The following is a 17,435-nucleotide window of genomic DNA, read 5'->3' as shown; positions in this document are numbered from 1 at the left end:
AATGATGTAAGTAAAACTGTCATATCCCCTCCGATACAAGTTAGCGTTCATGTGATAACCACATAAAAGATGATAGATTCACACATTAAATTTGTCATAAATTAATGTTCTATATTTTCACATCTATTTTAAACCATTTAAACTCCAAGGGAAAACAGCGATTTGCCCCAAATCTGGGAAAATGTACTTATTATTTAAATATCATGCAAGCTGGCGAATGGCAAGCGGCATTGTTCACAATGTTAATGATTTTCAAGGTTGCAAACCTAGGACTGAACATTATTCATAAAAAGTGTGTATCTATGTCTTCACGTGTATGTTTTTCTGTGTATAGGTGTGTGGGTGTCTGTCTGTGTGTGAATGCCTGTGTGTGTATATCTGTGCATGTATGTTTGTGTGTGAAAGTGTTTGTGTGTATATGTGTATGTATGTATGTATGTATATATATATCTATATGTGCATCTGCATTTGCGTGTATGTGTTTGTGTGTATATGTGTTTGTCTGTGTGTATGTGTTTGTGTGTATATATGTGTATCTGCGTATGTGTGTATGTCTGTCTGTGTGTAGGTACTTGTGTGTATATGCATGTGGGTGTCTACCTGTGCATGTTTGTTTGTATGTATTTGTATGTATACATGTGTGTCGCCGTGTGCATGTATGTGTTTGTGTGTATATATGTGTGTGTCTGTGTGTGCGTGTATGTGTTTGTATGTATATATGTGTGTCTGCATGTGCGTGTATGTGTTTGTATGTATATATGTGTGTGTCTGCGTGTGCATGTATGTGTTTGTGTGTATATGCGTGTGTGTCTGTGTGTGCGTGTATGTGTTTCTATGTATATACATGTGTGTCTGCGTGTGCGTGTATGTGTTTCTATGTATATATGAGTGTGTCTGTGTGTGCATGTATGTGTTTGTGTGTATATGCGTGTGTGTCTGTGTGTGCGTGTATGTGTTTGTATGTATATGCGTGTGTCTGTGTGTGCATGTATGTGTTTGTGTGTATATGCGTGTGTGTCTGCGTGTGCGTGTATGTGTTTCTATGTATATATGTGTGTGTCTGCGTGTGTGTGTATATGTTATACTCTTCATGGAAATTTGATTCTGATCATCAGTACGTGGTTTCATTACCGTGGTATTTGTTGCTCCCACCAAACATTTGTTCATCTCTTCCTTAAATTAGCCACAGGCTATAAATATACCAGGTTCCACCAAGAACCTGACAGTGCCGGGATGTGCAGAAAGACCATGTTAATCTTATTAAAATGATCTGGTTTCAGGTTAATCCTATGCTGCCTTTGCCCTGCATTGGCCAAGCTAGGTGTACCACCGAAAACTAGCTCTCATCATTCAAACAAACTATTAACAGATTTCCAGTTATTTAAATCATACATTACTTACATTCCACACAATCACATTTTCAGTGAATATAAATAATTTATAAGTTCTGATAATCAACCAAAAGTCTCCTAGGATGTTTTTTTTTGCCTGACAAATTCCAGCATGTTGCCTGCATTGTTAATACATTTGACCATCATTTTTAGGGACAGTAATGTCCCAAGAACTGAAAAAAATCAAATAAATACTGAATTTGTTAGTAAGGAGAAGAGGCAGAAAGGATTTCTTTAAAAAGTAAGTAAAACTAAAGTATGACTGATCTAATCATATCAGGTAGAGGTAAAGGTATTGCTGTACTGTACCTGGCAGCAGAGATCTCAGTCACTCAGGGTAAGTTCAGCGATGGGAGGCTGTGCTGAATGTGGCTCTTTAGGCGCCCGGTCAAATGCCTGATAAATCTGATACCTGTTAAAGGGAACCACGCTGGTGGCTGGTGCAGCTGTCCGGAGGGCCGAGCGCAGCGCTGCACATGTTGACTTGTTACTGTTCAGCCTGAGTCTAAGTCATGAGTCCATGTTGTTGAGTCACTGGAGCTGTGAGCTTCAAAGTTAAACTCACAGTTTGTCAACAAAAAGCATTTCATTTCGGGTCTTGTTTGTTCAAATACTAATTTTTTCATACCCCTTTATAAAGACCTTAGGGTGGATGCTATACTGAGGAAAATCACTATGGATTCCGGGTTTCCAAAAACCAGCAGGTTTTAGGCACCCTGGTCAGACTTACCCATTGCATGTATTCCTATTTCTTATTTCTGTCAAATTATAAAATAGTAATCGATATAAAAAGAGAACATAAAAAATAAAATGCCAAATGCATTTGAAATGCTAATATCAACTAACAAATCCATTATTCATTCGAAGAACGGCTTTTGGAAAATAAAATGCTCTTTGAATTTGTATATGGTGACTCACTTCAGACGTTCCTGGAAGTATGAAGATATATAATAATGTTTAAATAGAAAGGCATAGATATCATAACTCACGCCATCATGTATACACCGGACATATTTTGCGAGAAGCTGGACCAGAAGGAGACAACTGTGGACTAAAGATTGACGATTTAAGGACACATGAAGTACATAAAGAATACAATGTAAGAAAAAAGCACAAGGCTGGCGGTTATCTTTGATGTTGATAGTGAAACACTGAGGTCATGGACAGATTTTTCCTCAATGAAATCATAAATAACAAACATGATGAAACGTGATGATCACTATGATGAATTCTGACAGATTTTGATCAAATGCACTTTTTACCAGGGGGCGTTTAAAAAACTTTTTTTTTTCCTCAGCCAAAACATTTTGCCATGGACACAGATGAGTCTTATCATGGACACGTTTGTCCATGCATGAACTGGTTGATGATCCCTGGACCTAGGAAAAGTCCAGTAAAGTACCAATGTATGTCAAGAAAATGCTGGAAAATGCTAAAGCTGGAAAATGAAGAAACAGGATTGGAAGAGTACTGACATCTTTAAATCTTGGTGTTAGTGAAGACACTTAAACACACCATGGAGACACATGCATCAAATGCTCAGATGAGAAAGGTACACTTTTGCATTGCATGTGGAACTGCCCAAAAGTGCAGGAGTTTTGGAAGGAGGTGGCTATATTTATTTCTCAAATGGTGTTTGTAAACCTACCGATGAAACCTGAAATTTTTATTTTGGGAATTATTCCTGAGAATATTGTCGACCATGGTATTAGTATACTTCAAGCAAAGCGTCTAATATCCTTGTACCAATACAAGTTGGAAAATAACTAATATCCAGTACAAGGATATTAGACGCTTTGCTTGAAGTATACTAATATCAACAAGCTTACGAGTGCTTCCATGGTCGACAATATTCTCAGGAATAATTCCCAAAATAAAAATTTCAGGTTTCATCGGTAGAAAGCGGAAAAGCCATCTATCGTACAATGGATCAATAACATGTCCTTCTGTTTAGCTATGGAAAAGATTACTTATATATTGAAAGGTAAAATTTCTTCTTTTGAGAAAATTTGGACACCCTTTATATCCTTTATATCAAATTCGAATTTTGGGAATGTACTAAGTGAGACAGGAGGAGATAAGATAACTTAACACTTGACTTATCGTATCCCCTTTTTCATAATTCATAATTCTATTTAAGGAAAACATTGTTAAATAACGATTTGTTGTATACCTTCTATGCATGTTTTGTATTTACTGTACAACTCCACCTTCCTACTGTATTGCTCTCTGGAATAACCTGTGTGGCTATTTAAATTACCTGTGCCTTTTTTTTTTTTCTCTTCTCTTTTCTTTTTCCTTCAAATGAAAAGATGTAACTATAACATTGTTGTATTACATTGTTGTATTTTGGTACGTCTTAATAAACAGATTGTTTAAAAAAAAAAAAAAAAAAACACACCATGGATTGTGAGAAAATGAAACAAGTGAATTATTGATCAAATCAAGCCTAAACTTTCAAATGAAGTACAAATGGCCAAACAAATCATTCATTTGTTTCCATAACTGCTTATCATATTTAGAGTGATGGTGGTGCCCTGGTGGGCACAAGGCAAGGAGTGACCCAGAATGGGGAGTGAACTCATTGCAGGACACACTCATACCATTCACACCTATGGGTGAAACGAGAAACCAGAGCACCCAGAGAAAACCCTGTGACAACATGGGGAGAACATGCAAATTCCATACACACAGAGCCATGAGACTTGAACATAGGTCCCAGAGGTGGGAGGCGACAGTACTAACCACTACACTACCATTCCACCCCAAACAAAACAAAACAAACAAACAAACGAACAAACAAACAAAAACTTATTTGGGGATATTATTACCCCATGACTCTGACCAAGATAAGCTGTTAGAAGATGGATGGATGGCTTTATATCTGCTAACTTAAAATAGACATGTGGAAGCAACAAATCAACTTTGATTCTACACGTTGGGGAATATCGGCTATCCATTGTACCCTGGCCAATGGCAGGCAGACACAGGGTAAATGTCACTGACTTTCTTAGCCATCCTTTAGTTTGATATGCAGAGTAAAGAAAGCACATAGGGGGAGTTCTGCCTATACCAAACACATTGTGTTAGAGGAAATACATAACGACTGACTGGAGAACAATAAACCATTTAAGGTTATATATGATCATTCTTGGAGGTCAGAATCAGGTTGCCCGCATGAGTATACATCTCCATATAAATTATGCAGAGGAATGTGGAGAAAAAGAAATAAACAGCCACAATGAAAACAGCTATATACTGAAAATAGTGGAACATGATGTACCTTCTTGTCTTTAAATCCTTCCTTAATGCCGTTGCACTACAGAGGACAACAGAAACCAAGCTAGACTTTCCAGATGACTTCATTATGATACACTGGATGGAAGTTTTGTGACAAATAAGGTGTTTTCAAAGTTGGTCTCTTTCAGTCCTCAGAGGGTGATTAGTCAGCATTTTTTGCACATATGTGAACATTCCAAACAAACTGAAACCCCTCTAAAACGAACCGAACTGACACCATCTCAGGAGGGTTTTCACGTTGCGGCTCGCTTAATTCCAAAATTCACTTTATCTTTTGCCAGAGTATTTTAGCCCAGTAGGCTTGCCGTTCAGATCATATGCTATTGCACTGGGATGCTACCGATAATTATCCAAAGCAGTAAAGGTCTGATAACTCCAGAGGACCTACAGCATGAATAGAGAGAAGACTGAGGCTCCATCAGACCTGAAGTGAACCCGAAAAAGAACTGAGTCCTCCTTCAAATGAACACAAAAAATAATAATAAAAAAGAAAACTGAGAGCCATTTTTGTTGGTCCACTACTATTTGGTCTACTTTAAGAGGGCTGATTTTGTTTAAGAAGGACTATACATGAAAACACCCATGTAAGAGATGTGGTCTTGAGACGGAGGCCACGTGACTGAATTTGTTAGAATTTATCAGTTCCATCTGTCCCTTGTTCTACCTCATATACTGATGTGTTCTGTTCAGTTTTGAGCCTATGATCGCCTCCCTTGTTTATTGTTGTTATTTTTAAGTTTGTAAACCTGCCTGCTCGTTTTGGTATTTTTTGTCAGTGTAATATTTCACCCACCTTGTTCCTGGTTAACCCTAAAGAGAAAACCAACAGGCACTTTTCTAGCCACCTATGGGGCCCTGGCCACTGCAACAGGCTGAAACACCCAGAACTGGTCAGGGGGGATAATGGGTCTGTCTTGTCTTGAGTTACATATAATCTCATTTGGTGATTTTAAGCAATTCTCAATGCGATTTTCATGTTGCATATGAGAAAGACTCCCATCATCAGTGGCAGTTATCTTAGCAAATAGTTAGCTCTAGCATGAAAGTCTGTATGTTACTGTATCATCCCCCAGCTATAATACTGTTACAGCTTTATTACTGCTGTACTACAGACTAAATGCAATTTACTTGATTGATGAAAGACATCCCAGGTGCTCTGCTACGCATTTTATTTTTCTTATCAGTCACGGTAGATTGATTAGAGCTGTCAAAGTAAGTCCGCGTGTGGCCAGGGGATACTAATACAGCTGAACTTCTGCAGCTCGTCCCGCTGGACACCGCGCTCCTGCGCCAGAAGAATATCACTGTCATCAGCAGGATTTAATCCATTTCTATCACATATTTCAAAATCATCTTAGTGACCAAAAATGGAGGATTTTTTTGCCAAAATGGAGATACTTTACAAATTGAACTCTCGACAAATTATTCAAAATATGAACCATGATGCATGCGACTGAACAATTTCCAAGAAAAATAGCAACGGTTTGAAAGTATGCAGTTATAGCACAGGTTGAACTTAAGATTTTCTGCATTTTTACAACTCATTACACTGTCATAAAAGCAGGTGTGTGTAGAGAGAGAGAGAGAGAGAGAGAGAGAGAGAGCAGATTTTTTGACTCTGGCAGGGTTTGGTGGCAGGGATCTGTCTGTACATCATGAGCATTGGCCGGCATCCAGCTACAGCCAATCAGATGTTGAGCTGTCCATCACTATCAGTGGTGATCAATGGATTCAGCCTCCATGCCACCTGGTAACCACAAGAGTGACAGGAGGAGCTGAAACTGTATGTCACAGACACATCCTTCCACACAGAACCTTCCGTCCATTTTCTAACCCTCTTTCCCAAATGATGGTCAGGTTCCTGTACAATTCATAATGATAATTTGATAGTGAAACATCCTTTATCCAACTACACGTCTCAGTCTCATCTTACGCTGTACATTGTTTAAGTCCATTTTTTAAGTCCACTACAGCACTGCAGCAACCTACCCTAAGAGAAACGTCACACAACATACAACAACATTGTCAAATTTATTGCAGTCACTCCATTCAGAAGGACAATCACAGTCTGAATAATTTAGCATTCTAACATATGCTGTTTGCTTAGTTTTTTTGTGTATTCAAACTGTTTCCATGCAGCACCATTTAAAACACAGCTACCCTCAAGGAACAGGATCATCACGAACAGAACAACAGCCAACGTTACACCAAGTGGAAAAAAAGCCAAAGGTTTCTACGAGTAGATGTGGCTGTTCTCTTCTTCCTATGGACTTCTCCAGAATGGGTTTTGTCTTCAACAATCCAGAAAACCAAAATATTAAATTTGATGTGTATATTACATATATATGTGTATAACAAACACATCACAAAAAAATATATAAAGACTGACTGAAACATAATATACCATTTTAGGTTATATGTGATCCTTCCCGGGGTGCAGAATCAAGTTGCCTGTATGAATATATAACCTTCTGAATCATCATATTTACTAGGCAGAGGAATGCAGAAGAACCAAAATAAATGTGAAACAAAAAAGGCAACAAAGAATGTATTGAAACTGGTGGAACAGGTTGTCACTTAATATTACCTTTATATCCTTATTCAGTGTTACAGGGTTTGGTCAGTTGACTGGCCTGAGATTTTCAATTTACATGTATGTAACAGTCTCATTACCTTGTTAATAGTCTGTAGGGTTTGAAAACTACTCCAGCGCTTTTGATGTAGCTAATTTTAGGTTTATAATGGAATTATATAGATATGCTGATTTCTTGTGTGAGTGTGAGAGTCAGAAAGCGTGAGTGTCATGGAACATGTGTGAGAGTTGGCAGACCTGGTGTTGCCATGACACAGTACAGAACTCTAGAACCTACTGGAAATTCCAGTTCAAACCAGTAAACCTCATTTGCCGGTTTTCAAACAGCTGAACGGATCCTTGTTACTCACCAGTAGGTCAAAGGGTAGAGTTGCTATTTCAAATCCAGGCAGGTGACTAACACGTACAGTTCAGCAGTTCAAAAACCGACATAAACCAATCTGTAAAGAGAGAGAAAATAATCGAGAAAAAGGAAGAATATAGGAAGACCTACCTCACTTAGTTCAAACCATACACAGGTCCACTGTGTACTCTTATCTAGGTGGGTTTAACAAAAAAGGTTTACACATATTTTTAAAAAGACTTGTCACTATTTTCGATCGTTTTTTTTTTATAATGTTACAATTTCATATCAGCTGTTTTGAACTCCAAAAATATTCAGCATTTTGAGAAAGTCCAGTGACACATTAAAATTCTATATGACAAATTCCATGAGTTATGCATTTTTAAAAGTTTTCAAAAGTTACTGCATGATTTGGGTTGTATGCTATACATGCAGCTGAAGCTGTTACAACTAATGCCTCTGGCCTCCATTTGTTCATTATTTTTCTTTATGACATCCGCGTTCGGTATCAAGAAAAAACGAACATGATAAAAATGCTGACAGTCCTGCCACCTGGTGGAATACGTCTTACGTGACCAAACCCTCTTTTCAGAGCAGTAATCATCATAAATGAGACATCGATGCCGCATATGAATCTCATTAGGTCTAAATCAAAATTTATTTTCACAACTAAACCGCAACAGCAGTCTTTATTATCGAAATCTACTCCACTGTGCATTTAACGCAGGTTCCGTTGGCCTATGCTAGTGCCACTGTACCAGCACCACGCGATGCTGCTCCAAATCTCGCGATACCAGACATGCACATTAACCTACTTTTTCCAAGTTACCCTGAAATGGGGGCGGGGGATACGCGACCCTGAATAAGTCTAGCGGTTTATGAAAATGGATGGATGGATGGATGACTAGAAGCCGATATGATGAAGGAAGGTATCAAGCGTATAAAATCATTGTAGCCATACGAATGCAGCCTTCATGATGTTATACACACCACACCAAGGATGCATCTTAATTTCGCACTGAGTTCGCATCTGCTCACATGGCAAGAAAATTGTACTCATTCGGAAGCTCTTCGTAGTGTATATCGGTATGGGTTCATTGCCTTTACACTGTAGTCTCTGATACGTTCAGTAGCGAGTGATTGAGCATCGAGTAATGCTATATAACATCCATATATAAGCAAGTTATATATGTTTCAAGCAAAATTGGAACAAAGAGTTCCATTTCAGCATCCTCTGAAATGCCGCAGTCGCTTGCAGTTTGATCACTTTAACATGAAATGATACAAAATATCTCATACCTCGATGTCACTGATGGCTAAGACGCACGATGGCAGAATATAGGCTATAGCAGTAAAATCTAAGTATAATTGAAAAATTGCGATTTTTCAGTCCTATCGAAGCCACTCAAAAATCGCATGCTTTGCAAAGCCTTAGTTTGTCAGGGCATACCCAACAGAATACTTTTTGAAATCGATCGAGTCTTGCATTTGTTTATTGTTGAATTTTAAATTGTAAATATTTAATTGTACATTACATTCGTACTTGAAATTTTTAAGTATTATATTAAGTATTTATTACTGATACGTACAGTCATTTTGCCAGTATAAGTGGAGTTAATTTATCGCAGTATCACGTAACTGAGTTCTTCCTTGCTCTCCTTAAGAACCAATAAACATAATACTCCACACAACTTAAACAGTAAATAGCCATGGCAGTCAGTTTTAATGTTAATTTCCTTCCGGGATCAGGCACTGACCATCTAAAAATCCATCAACACGTCAAACATGAATGACAACATTAAAATTCAACAAATTGAAAATGACGGCCAGTCGGTATCTTTTGCTCCTTTATAGCTGCCGATGAGTTTCCCCTAGGTCATAAATTTTACGATGCTGAAAAACGGCACACCGTTTCTGATAAATGTTGTAATACTAATTATAAAGACCTCAATCTGTAGTATTAAAACAGAACTTTGTATAAGGGGCTCGTGTAAATATACTGAATGCACAACCCCCGCCCCCCGCCCCGACCACAGCTAATGGGGCGCAATGGCGCCGAGGAATATCATCTAAAATTCACCTTTACCTTTCAGAACATATATTTTGTTTTGTTTCAATTATAAAGAAGTTCACCCATTAACTAATTCACTGAAAACCCAAGGTATATATACTCGTCGGTGTAAGAAACAATGAATAAATGAATGAACAAATGGGCAGCATGTAAATATGCTAGCTGATTAGCTACACGTAGATCACTAGTAAACATAAATTCGTGTCCTTCTAGCCTTCGTTAATGAATTATATAAGAACACACACCCTAAAACCTCCATATGTCGTGTAAGTATCTCCTGCTGCCTATGCGACGAGAAACGCCGCATAAAGGAAAGCATGACGTCAGTGTTCCGGTGGGCGTTATCATAGAAATAGAAAACTGCTCTTTGTTGCCAAGCCACGCATGCCTTCCCGCTTAAAAGGACTTCCAATCTAGTATTTCTATATCTATGACCCACGCATGGAAAGTGCTGGAAAAACCGAAGTACACCCACAAAAGCTGACAGATATCCTTCCGTGTTACAGCAGAACAGCCCAACAAACATTAGGTTTGGCGAGAAATATGTTTAAGTGAAAAGCATATAAAAAGAAAAATTGTATGACACTTGCGTATAATGACTGCAGATCGTTTTTTTAACCGAAGGACAACTAATTTAAAACATACATTTAAATGCACTATCGCGAATACAAAGTTGCACATATAAGGCTATTTGCTTAGTTTTCTGTCTTTTAGCCTGTGTCCAAGCAGCACCACTACATTATATACACAAACTTGTATTTAAACGAACAAGTTTTCCGAGTTCTGCAAAGACACTGCAGTGACATACACCAGCACAGCGTGCGGTGCCCTTTCAGCGGAGGGATACGCACGCATATATACACAGGCTATATAGATATCGTTCTTTTCAATGCTACCCCTTTCAATTTCCATACCTCACGGTGTAGCAGGATCAGGGTACCTCAGTCGCATTTAATTCAAGAACGTTACCCGGAAAACAAGTCAAGGTACTGTAATATACACATGTATTTTTAAACAAGAGTTAAAATAGTTGAAAACCGGTAAAACTATCGAAACGCATAACGAATAGTAGTAGTTATAATGTGTGGTGTCGTGAATGTCTTCTGATCCCCACCTTGACTGCGTGCGTTATGTAAATCGTATTTGTATTTACTTGTTCCTGTCGAAAAACGCGAAGGGCCCGCTGCTTTTGTTTGTGTTTGTTTGTTTACTCCTCATTAACCATGTAGCCAGGGATATCGAAGCCAGTGCTAGACGCGGTCCGCATTGTCGCAGAGAAATCGGAGGGCTGTATTTGAAACCTTAATTGCAGTTGAACGCAATTTGCTAACAAGTATAAATTCATAACAGGATTGTTAATGATACAATCGCATAACAATTAGTACCACGGGATAACGCAAAACTGTCCTGAACAGGGCCTCGTTTTATTGTGGACATGTTATGTACTTTAATGCCTGACTTGCTGGGTGAATATTTTCGTTCTCCCTCACTAGCTAGGTTTCAGTTTAGGTAACTGAGTTTATTTCATTTTGCGATTTGGTCTTTTATTCTGCGACTTTAGTACCGCTGTGCTATTTTTCGTGTAGTTTTGGGACGAAAACGCTAGTTTCATTTGGGTAAAAATGCTTCTAGTCATTGCGGTTCATTGCGTTAACCATGTGCTGCTTTCATTGTCGGCGTGTTGGGCGTCGCCATATTGTGCGTCTGTGACGTTACATCCTGCGCGGCGCTGTCCAATCAGATGGCTGCATGAGTGTGCACAATTCGAGACCGCAATGAAGAATTTTAACGCTGTGCATTAATCTAAGAACTGTAAATGCATCTCCCCGCTCCAAATGCAAATGATTACTGTCGGTATGAATGATACATTGATGGATGTTCTTTATTGACCCCGATTGGGAAAATCATTTAACAGCGGCAAACACAAATTAGACAGCATACCACAATACACATAGTTTAAATATAAGGAAAAGAAGAGTTTAAAATAAAATAAATAAAATGGGGAAACAGGTGAAGTAGGTGAGAAGTAATCAAATCGATATTAAAAATATTTTAGAATAACTGCATTATATGCAACCTTATTTGGAATAGCAAGTGTTCACTTGCTTGTTTCCCAAGTACATATTCCTTTAGTCATCACTGTTATGTAAGTGGGTGAGTGATACTTACCAGAATGTCAATTTTGCTATACAGATGCCTGAAGAAATGCGACAAGAGGAGGAGGCTGAAACCTTTGCCTTCCAGGCAGAGATTGCTCAGCTGATGTCCCTGATCATCAACACCTTCTACTCTAATAAGGAGATCTTCCTCAGGGAGCTCATCTCTAACGCCTCTGATGTAGGTAGCGCATAGTCGCTGTTGGGTAAATGCAGTAGATTGATCCTGTCTGGGGAGTGTGGCATTTACTCAGCTGTAGTAAAAAGGGGACACTGCACAAATATCGCGTAACTGTGACTCTTTCCACAAGGCACTGGATAAAATTCGATATGAAAGCCTGACTGACCCCACCAAGCTGGACAATGGGAAGGACCTGAAGATTGACATCATCCCCAATGTTCACGATCGCACTCTGACTATCGTGGACACGGGAATCGGCATGACTAAGGCCGACCTGATAAACAACCTGGGAACCATCGCCAAGTCTGGGACGAAGGCCTTCATGGAAGCCTTGCAGGTGTGTGTTCAGGTCACCTGGAAGTGCTGCTTTAACGACCTTTCGTGCATAAATTATGACAGCTTGAGTTATACACGTGTTTACTCTGGAAGACAGCATGCATTTCACAATGTCTGAAAGATCTGTTTGGAGGTATGAAATGATACAGAAGGAATTGTCAAAAACAAGGTTCTGCTCTATGTCATCACAGAGGTGCATGACTATGTCTAGATGCAGTCTAATTAACTGACCTGACTAGGTCTAGCTAAACCCAACAACGTCATCTCATTCAGATTTCTCATCTATTCGGTCGATTTTCTCTCCCTTAGGCTGGTGCTGACATATCGATGATAGGGCAGTTTGGTGTGGGTTTCTACTCTGCCTACCTTGTGGCTGAGAAGGTGGTGGTCGTCACAAAGCATAACGATGACGAGCAGTACGCCTGGGAGTCTTCTGCCGGGGGATCCTTTACGGTGAAAGTTGACCATGGTGAGTCATCTCTGAAAAGAGGACAGTTGTGGAATTGTTTTGAGCAGTTAAGTATGAAATTGCTAACATGAACCTCATGTTCTGCCATGTTGAATTGCAGGTGAACCTATTGGCCGTGGAACCAAAGTTATCCTGCACCTGAAGGAGGATCAGACCGAGTACGTCGAGGAGAAACGTGTCAAAGAGATCGTTAAGAAGCACTCCCAGTTCATTGGTTACCCCATTACTCTCTTTGTAAGTTCTCTGTAAAGCTATTTTGTCTAGTTCACATATGTAAGGGGGAGGGGGTCCTGGAACTTACCCAAGGCAGAAGAGTGCAGACCTGGTTTACACCTTTTCCAGGATGTCAGTGACTTGAATTCTCAAAATGAAGTTTCTTGTTTAGAATATTGAATGCTTCCACCGTGTGTGTTTGGATATGGCTTGTAGGTTGAAAAAGAGCGTGATAAGGAGATCAGTGATGATGAGGCTGAGGAAGACAAGACCGAAAAAGAGGAAGACAAGGAGGAAGGTGAGGACAAGCCTAAAATTGAGGATGTTGGTTCTGATGACGACGAAGATGCCAAGGACAAGGATAAGAAGAAGAAGAAGAAGATCAAGGAGAAGTATATTGATCAGGAGGAACTGAACAAGACCAAGCCCATTTGGACAAGAAACCCTGATGACATCACCACAGAGGAGTATGGAGAATTCTACAAAAGTCTCACAAATGATTGGGAGGACCATCTGGCGGTCAAGGTAAGGCACGAGCCTGCAGGTGACCTTCTGGGAACACTTCCTGCTGCAGGCGTCTTTAAAATTCCCCTCGCTATCCAAATATGCTGATATCAGGGGGAAAATGATATCCAATTTGCCTGCCACTTAGCAGTAGAGAGTGCAAGTGATGCATGCCGGTGTGACGTTCATGCCTGTCTGTTCCATTTCAGCACTTCTCCGTGGAAGGCCAGCTGGAGTTCAGGGCTCTGCTCTTCATTCCCCGCCGTGCGCCCTTTGACCTGTTCGAGAACAAGAAAAAGAAGAACAACATCAAGCTTTACGTCAGGAGGGTTTTCATCATGGACAGCTGCGAGGAGCTCATCCCAGAGTATCTGAGTAAGTCTGGATGTCTGTCTTCCCCTCTCATGGTTTGTGACTCATGATTGATATATAGACACTTCCTGGATGACGACGATCTGTGTTATGGTATTTCAACTTTACGATGGGTAGATGTACTGAAATTGGGGGAAAAAACATTATTCAATAAATTACATGATATTCAACATTTAAAAGAAAAAAATAGGCTATATGTTAATGATTTTGCCCAACTGTAGGCTAATCTAAGTGTTAAGCATGTTTAAGGCTAGGCTATGATGTTTGTTAGGTTAGGTGTGCTGTGTTAAGCATTTTCACCGTACAATAGGTTTGTTGGAACGTAACACCATTGTAACCCGGGGTTACGAGGTACTGTGTATGTGTGCATTTTTTATTTTTTTTCTTCCAGATCTGATCCTAACCCACTTATTCATTTATAGACTTCATCCGTGGCGTGGTTGACTCTGAGGACCTCCCGCTTAACATCTCCAGAGAGATGCTGCAACAAAGCAAAATCCTGAAGGTGATCCGCAAGAACATTGTGAAGAAATGCCTGGAGCTCTTTGCAGAGCTTGCTGAGGACAAAGAAAACTACAAAAAATTCTACGACGCCTTCTCCAAGAATCTGAAGGTAAGCTGACATTGAAAATTCTTCAGGGTGACTGATTGAAAGCTGAGGGTGAAATATTTTGAAATAATTCTGATATTTGACCAGTTGCAAATAATATTTGCAATGTCGTCTTGGGTTTTCCTGTAGTTGGGAGTCCATGAAGACTCACAGAACCGCAAGAAGCTCTCGGAGCTTCTGCGCTATCACAGCTCCCAGTCTGGCGATGAGATGACCTCTCTGACAGAATATCTGTCCCGCATGAAGGATAACCAGAAGTCAATCTATTACATCACTGGTATGTATGCCTCCTTAGTGTGTTCTTATCCCATGCCTTACCCTCAAGCTGAGTCAAGATTTTGCAGAAGGGAATAAGGTTTTGATGCCATGCTTCAATGCGAGTTGCCTGGCTTCTGAGATTCCAGTCATGATGGGATGTTTTAAATAGGGGAAACCTTCTAGCTGATGACGTGACTAAAAAAGACACTGTTTTTCACTAGGTGAGAGCAAGGATCAGGTGGCCAACTCTGCTTTTGTGGAGCGGGTTCGTAAGCGCGGCTTCGAGGTTCTGTACATGACCGAGCCCATCGACGAGTACTGCGTCCAGCAGCTTAAGGAGTTTGATGGAAAAAGCCTGGTCTCGGTCACCAAGGAAGGTCTGGAGCTGCCTGAGGATGAGGATGAGAAGAAGAAGATGGAGGAGGACAAGGCCAAGTTCGAAAGCCTCTGCAAGCTCATGAAGGAAATTCTGGACAAAAAAGTAGAGAAGGTAATTGGGTTTGATGCAAAAATTCCCAAGCATTTCTTCCTGTCCCTTGAACATAATATAAATTTTGAGATGCGTTCCTGATGTCATTTCACCGTTTTGGTCACACACAGGTTGCCTAGTTCAGTCATTTGGCACAGTAGGTGAGTCTGTCCTCATAGGTCAAGGCTGCCGTTTCAGCTCTAAGAGCCATTGTGTGTTGTGGTTCTGCCTTCGGTTTGTTTTCCCTTAACATCTGAATGCATCTTAACCTAGTTCTGCCCCCAACCCTCACAGAGTTTGCAGAAATTAACCACCGGGAAGGACCTATCTGCTGTAGGAATGTTCTGGAATTCATTTTTGCTTTTATGCATTGCTTGTAGGTAATTGCTAACTTGTCAGACTGCAACCAGTTTAATGCCGCATCAACTGTGGATGTAGGGTGATGTGATTAACACAGCTGGTTTGATGTTCACCACCCATAGTAAGTTCAACGTCTGTTTTTAAACAGGTGACTGTGTCCAACCGTCTGGTCTCCTCCCCGTGTTGCATTGTCACAAGCACTTACGGCTGGACAGCCAACATGGAGCGCATCATGAAGGCCCAGGCCCTGAGGGACAACTCCACCATGGGATACATGATGGCCAAGAAGCACTTGGAAATTAACCCCGACCATGCCATCATGGAGACCTTGAGGCAGAAAGCTGAGGCCGACAAGAATGATAAGGCGGTGAAGGATCTCGTCATCCTGCTGTTCGAGACAGCCTTGCTGTCATCTGGTTTTTCTCTGGAGGATCCTCAGACACACTCAAACCGCATCTACAGGATGATTAAGCTTGGACTTGGTAGGATCAGTTATGTGCTGGAAGGGCATTTGTGTGTGTCTGGAGTTTTTTTTTTTTTTTTGTATGATTCAGATGTAATTTTTTATTTTTTTTTCCCCCTCTATCAGGAATTGATGATGACGACATCCCTGCAGAAGAGCCCAGTGCAGCACCTGCTGCAGATGACATTCCACCCCTAGAGGGCGACGATGATGCTTCACGCATGGAGGAAGTGGACTAAAGGCTATCGGCCTTGATTATATATCAATGCTTTGTAGTTTTAATGGTGAATCTTTTGACAGCCCGATTTAAACATCATTTGTATGGTTTCTGTAAAGATGTAGTTGACCAATTTGCACAGTTGCCAGCTTCATTCCGAATTTGTAAGCCAGATTCAACTTCTGGCCAACATTGTATACACTTACAGGCAACTCAACCGAAGTGCTGCTTTCAAAGTTATTGATAGATTAAGTATTTTAAACTGTCAGGGATCAGAAGAATGTTGAGTGGAGCTCAAGATCTTAGTCCAGGTGTCTGTATTTGGCATTTTTTGTTTTGCAAAATAAAGCTGAACAATTGAACTGACTTGGTGACCTTTTAAATTAAATTGCATTTCTTCAGTTTGGTAACAGTGAAATTGAATGGTAGTTTCAGTGGGTAAGAGGAGGACTGATGAACCTGGCACACATGCACTGAGGTCTGTTCAGGCTTTCCCAGCTCACACATCCAGTCCCGTGTGGGGAACTGTCTGTACAAACCAACAAAACCACATGGCCACAATTGTCTGGCAGCATCTGTGGATGTTCACCTGCCCCTAGACGGCTACAGGGGCCATCAGCTGCATTTTTGGGACAAATGGCCTGAGACTTATGTACTCAGTTGGTTCTTAACTTTTGCTGGATGAGGGAGGACACATGTACAACTTGTATTCTTAATTATACAGTAAACCAAAGTTTCAAAAGCAGAACTGTGACCACCTGGCTCAGAGCTGATTTGGAGAGTGGATTAAAAGCACCTATAGTCCACTTTTCTCTCTGCCATTAGTACATGGGGGACTGACCGTATCACAGTTTCTCATATGATGTTATTTCTTGGCTGTGAGGTTCACGCTGCCTCTGAAGAGCATTTCCCTGATGTATATAAGCTGCTTTAGGATCTTCACACGCAGGATAAATACTGTTCCGTGATTCACATCAATCACTCAGGTCATCCTTGTATGATGAGTCATTTAATTGATGTAGAGTCCATCCAATCTATAGCATCTACTGGGCTTAAACCACTTGTCTGGCTTATTTCATAATTCAAATCCGTTATATCACAGGCCAATATAAGTGCAAGACAAAACGTC

The 17,435-nt window shown here is 40.3% G+C and overlaps 1 protein-coding gene and 1 long non-coding RNA gene across 3 annotated transcripts; one reads left to right on the top strand and one right to left on the bottom strand.

Annotated features, from left to right (window-relative positions):
* Nucleotides 1–6,498: 6,498 nt before the first annotated feature.
* LOC111837701 (uncharacterized) lies at nucleotides 6,499–10,031 on the bottom strand. The gene is made up of 4 exons (XR_002836720.1): nucleotides 9,944–10,031; nucleotides 7,635–7,724; nucleotides 7,096–7,142; nucleotides 6,499–6,982 (listed from the first exon to the last, which is right to left on the bottom strand). It is a non-coding gene; the product is annotated as an uncharacterized lncRNA (long non-coding RNA).
* A 494-nt stretch (nucleotides 10,032–10,525) lies between these two features.
* hsp90ab1 (heat shock protein 90, alpha (cytosolic), class B member 1) lies at nucleotides 10,526–16,672 on the top strand. 2 transcript variants are annotated; one of them, XM_023799977.2, is made up of 12 exons: nucleotides 10,526–10,684; nucleotides 11,892–12,035; nucleotides 12,166–12,372; nucleotides 12,681–12,840; nucleotides 12,941–13,074; nucleotides 13,270–13,578; nucleotides 13,767–13,932; nucleotides 14,352–14,542; nucleotides 14,669–14,816; nucleotides 15,019–15,287; nucleotides 15,775–16,108; nucleotides 16,216–16,672. In XM_023799977.2, the coding sequence occupies exons 2-12, from the start codon at nucleotides 11,892–11,894 to the stop codon at nucleotides 16,326–16,328; spliced, it is 2,175 nt and encodes a 724-aa protein (XP_023655745.1). In that variant the 5' UTR covers nucleotides 10,526–10,684; the 3' UTR covers nucleotides 16,329–16,672. The 2 variants fall into 2 exon arrangements, with proteins under 2 accessions (XP_023655745.1, XP_072558792.1); XM_072702691.1 differs by lacking the exon at nucleotides 16,216–16,672 and adding an exon at nucleotides 15,398–15,427 and having other exon boundaries at nucleotides 15,775–15,917.
* The last annotated feature ends 763 nt before the right edge of the window (nucleotides 16,673–17,435 follow it).

Source organism: Paramormyrops kingsleyae, chromosome 19, assembly GCF_048594095.1.
Source record: "Paramormyrops kingsleyae isolate MSU_618 chromosome 19, PKINGS_0.4, whole genome shotgun sequence".
Taxonomy (NCBI): domain Eukaryota; kingdom Metazoa; phylum Chordata; class Actinopteri; order Osteoglossiformes; family Mormyridae; genus Paramormyrops; species Paramormyrops kingsleyae.
Note: the sequence above shows the minus strand (reverse complement) of the source record. Positions and strands in the feature narration are given on the sequence as shown.

What these genes read in the sequence shown, in the direction of transcription:
- hsp90ab1 (XM_023799977.2), top strand. Translation starts at nt 11,892, where the DNA reads ATGCCTGAAGAAATGCGACAAGAGGAGGAGGCTGAAACCTTTGCCTTC. An exon ending in TACGGTGAAAGTTGACCATG is followed by an intron (nt 12,841 to 12,940) that starts GTGAGTCATCTC and finishes GTTGAATTGCAG; the next exon opens with GTGAACCTATTGGCCGTGGA. An exon ending in GTCAATCTATTACATCACTG is followed by an intron (nt 14,817 to 15,018) that starts GTATGTATGCCT and finishes GTTTTTCACTAG; the next exon opens with GTGAGAGCAAGGATCAGGTG.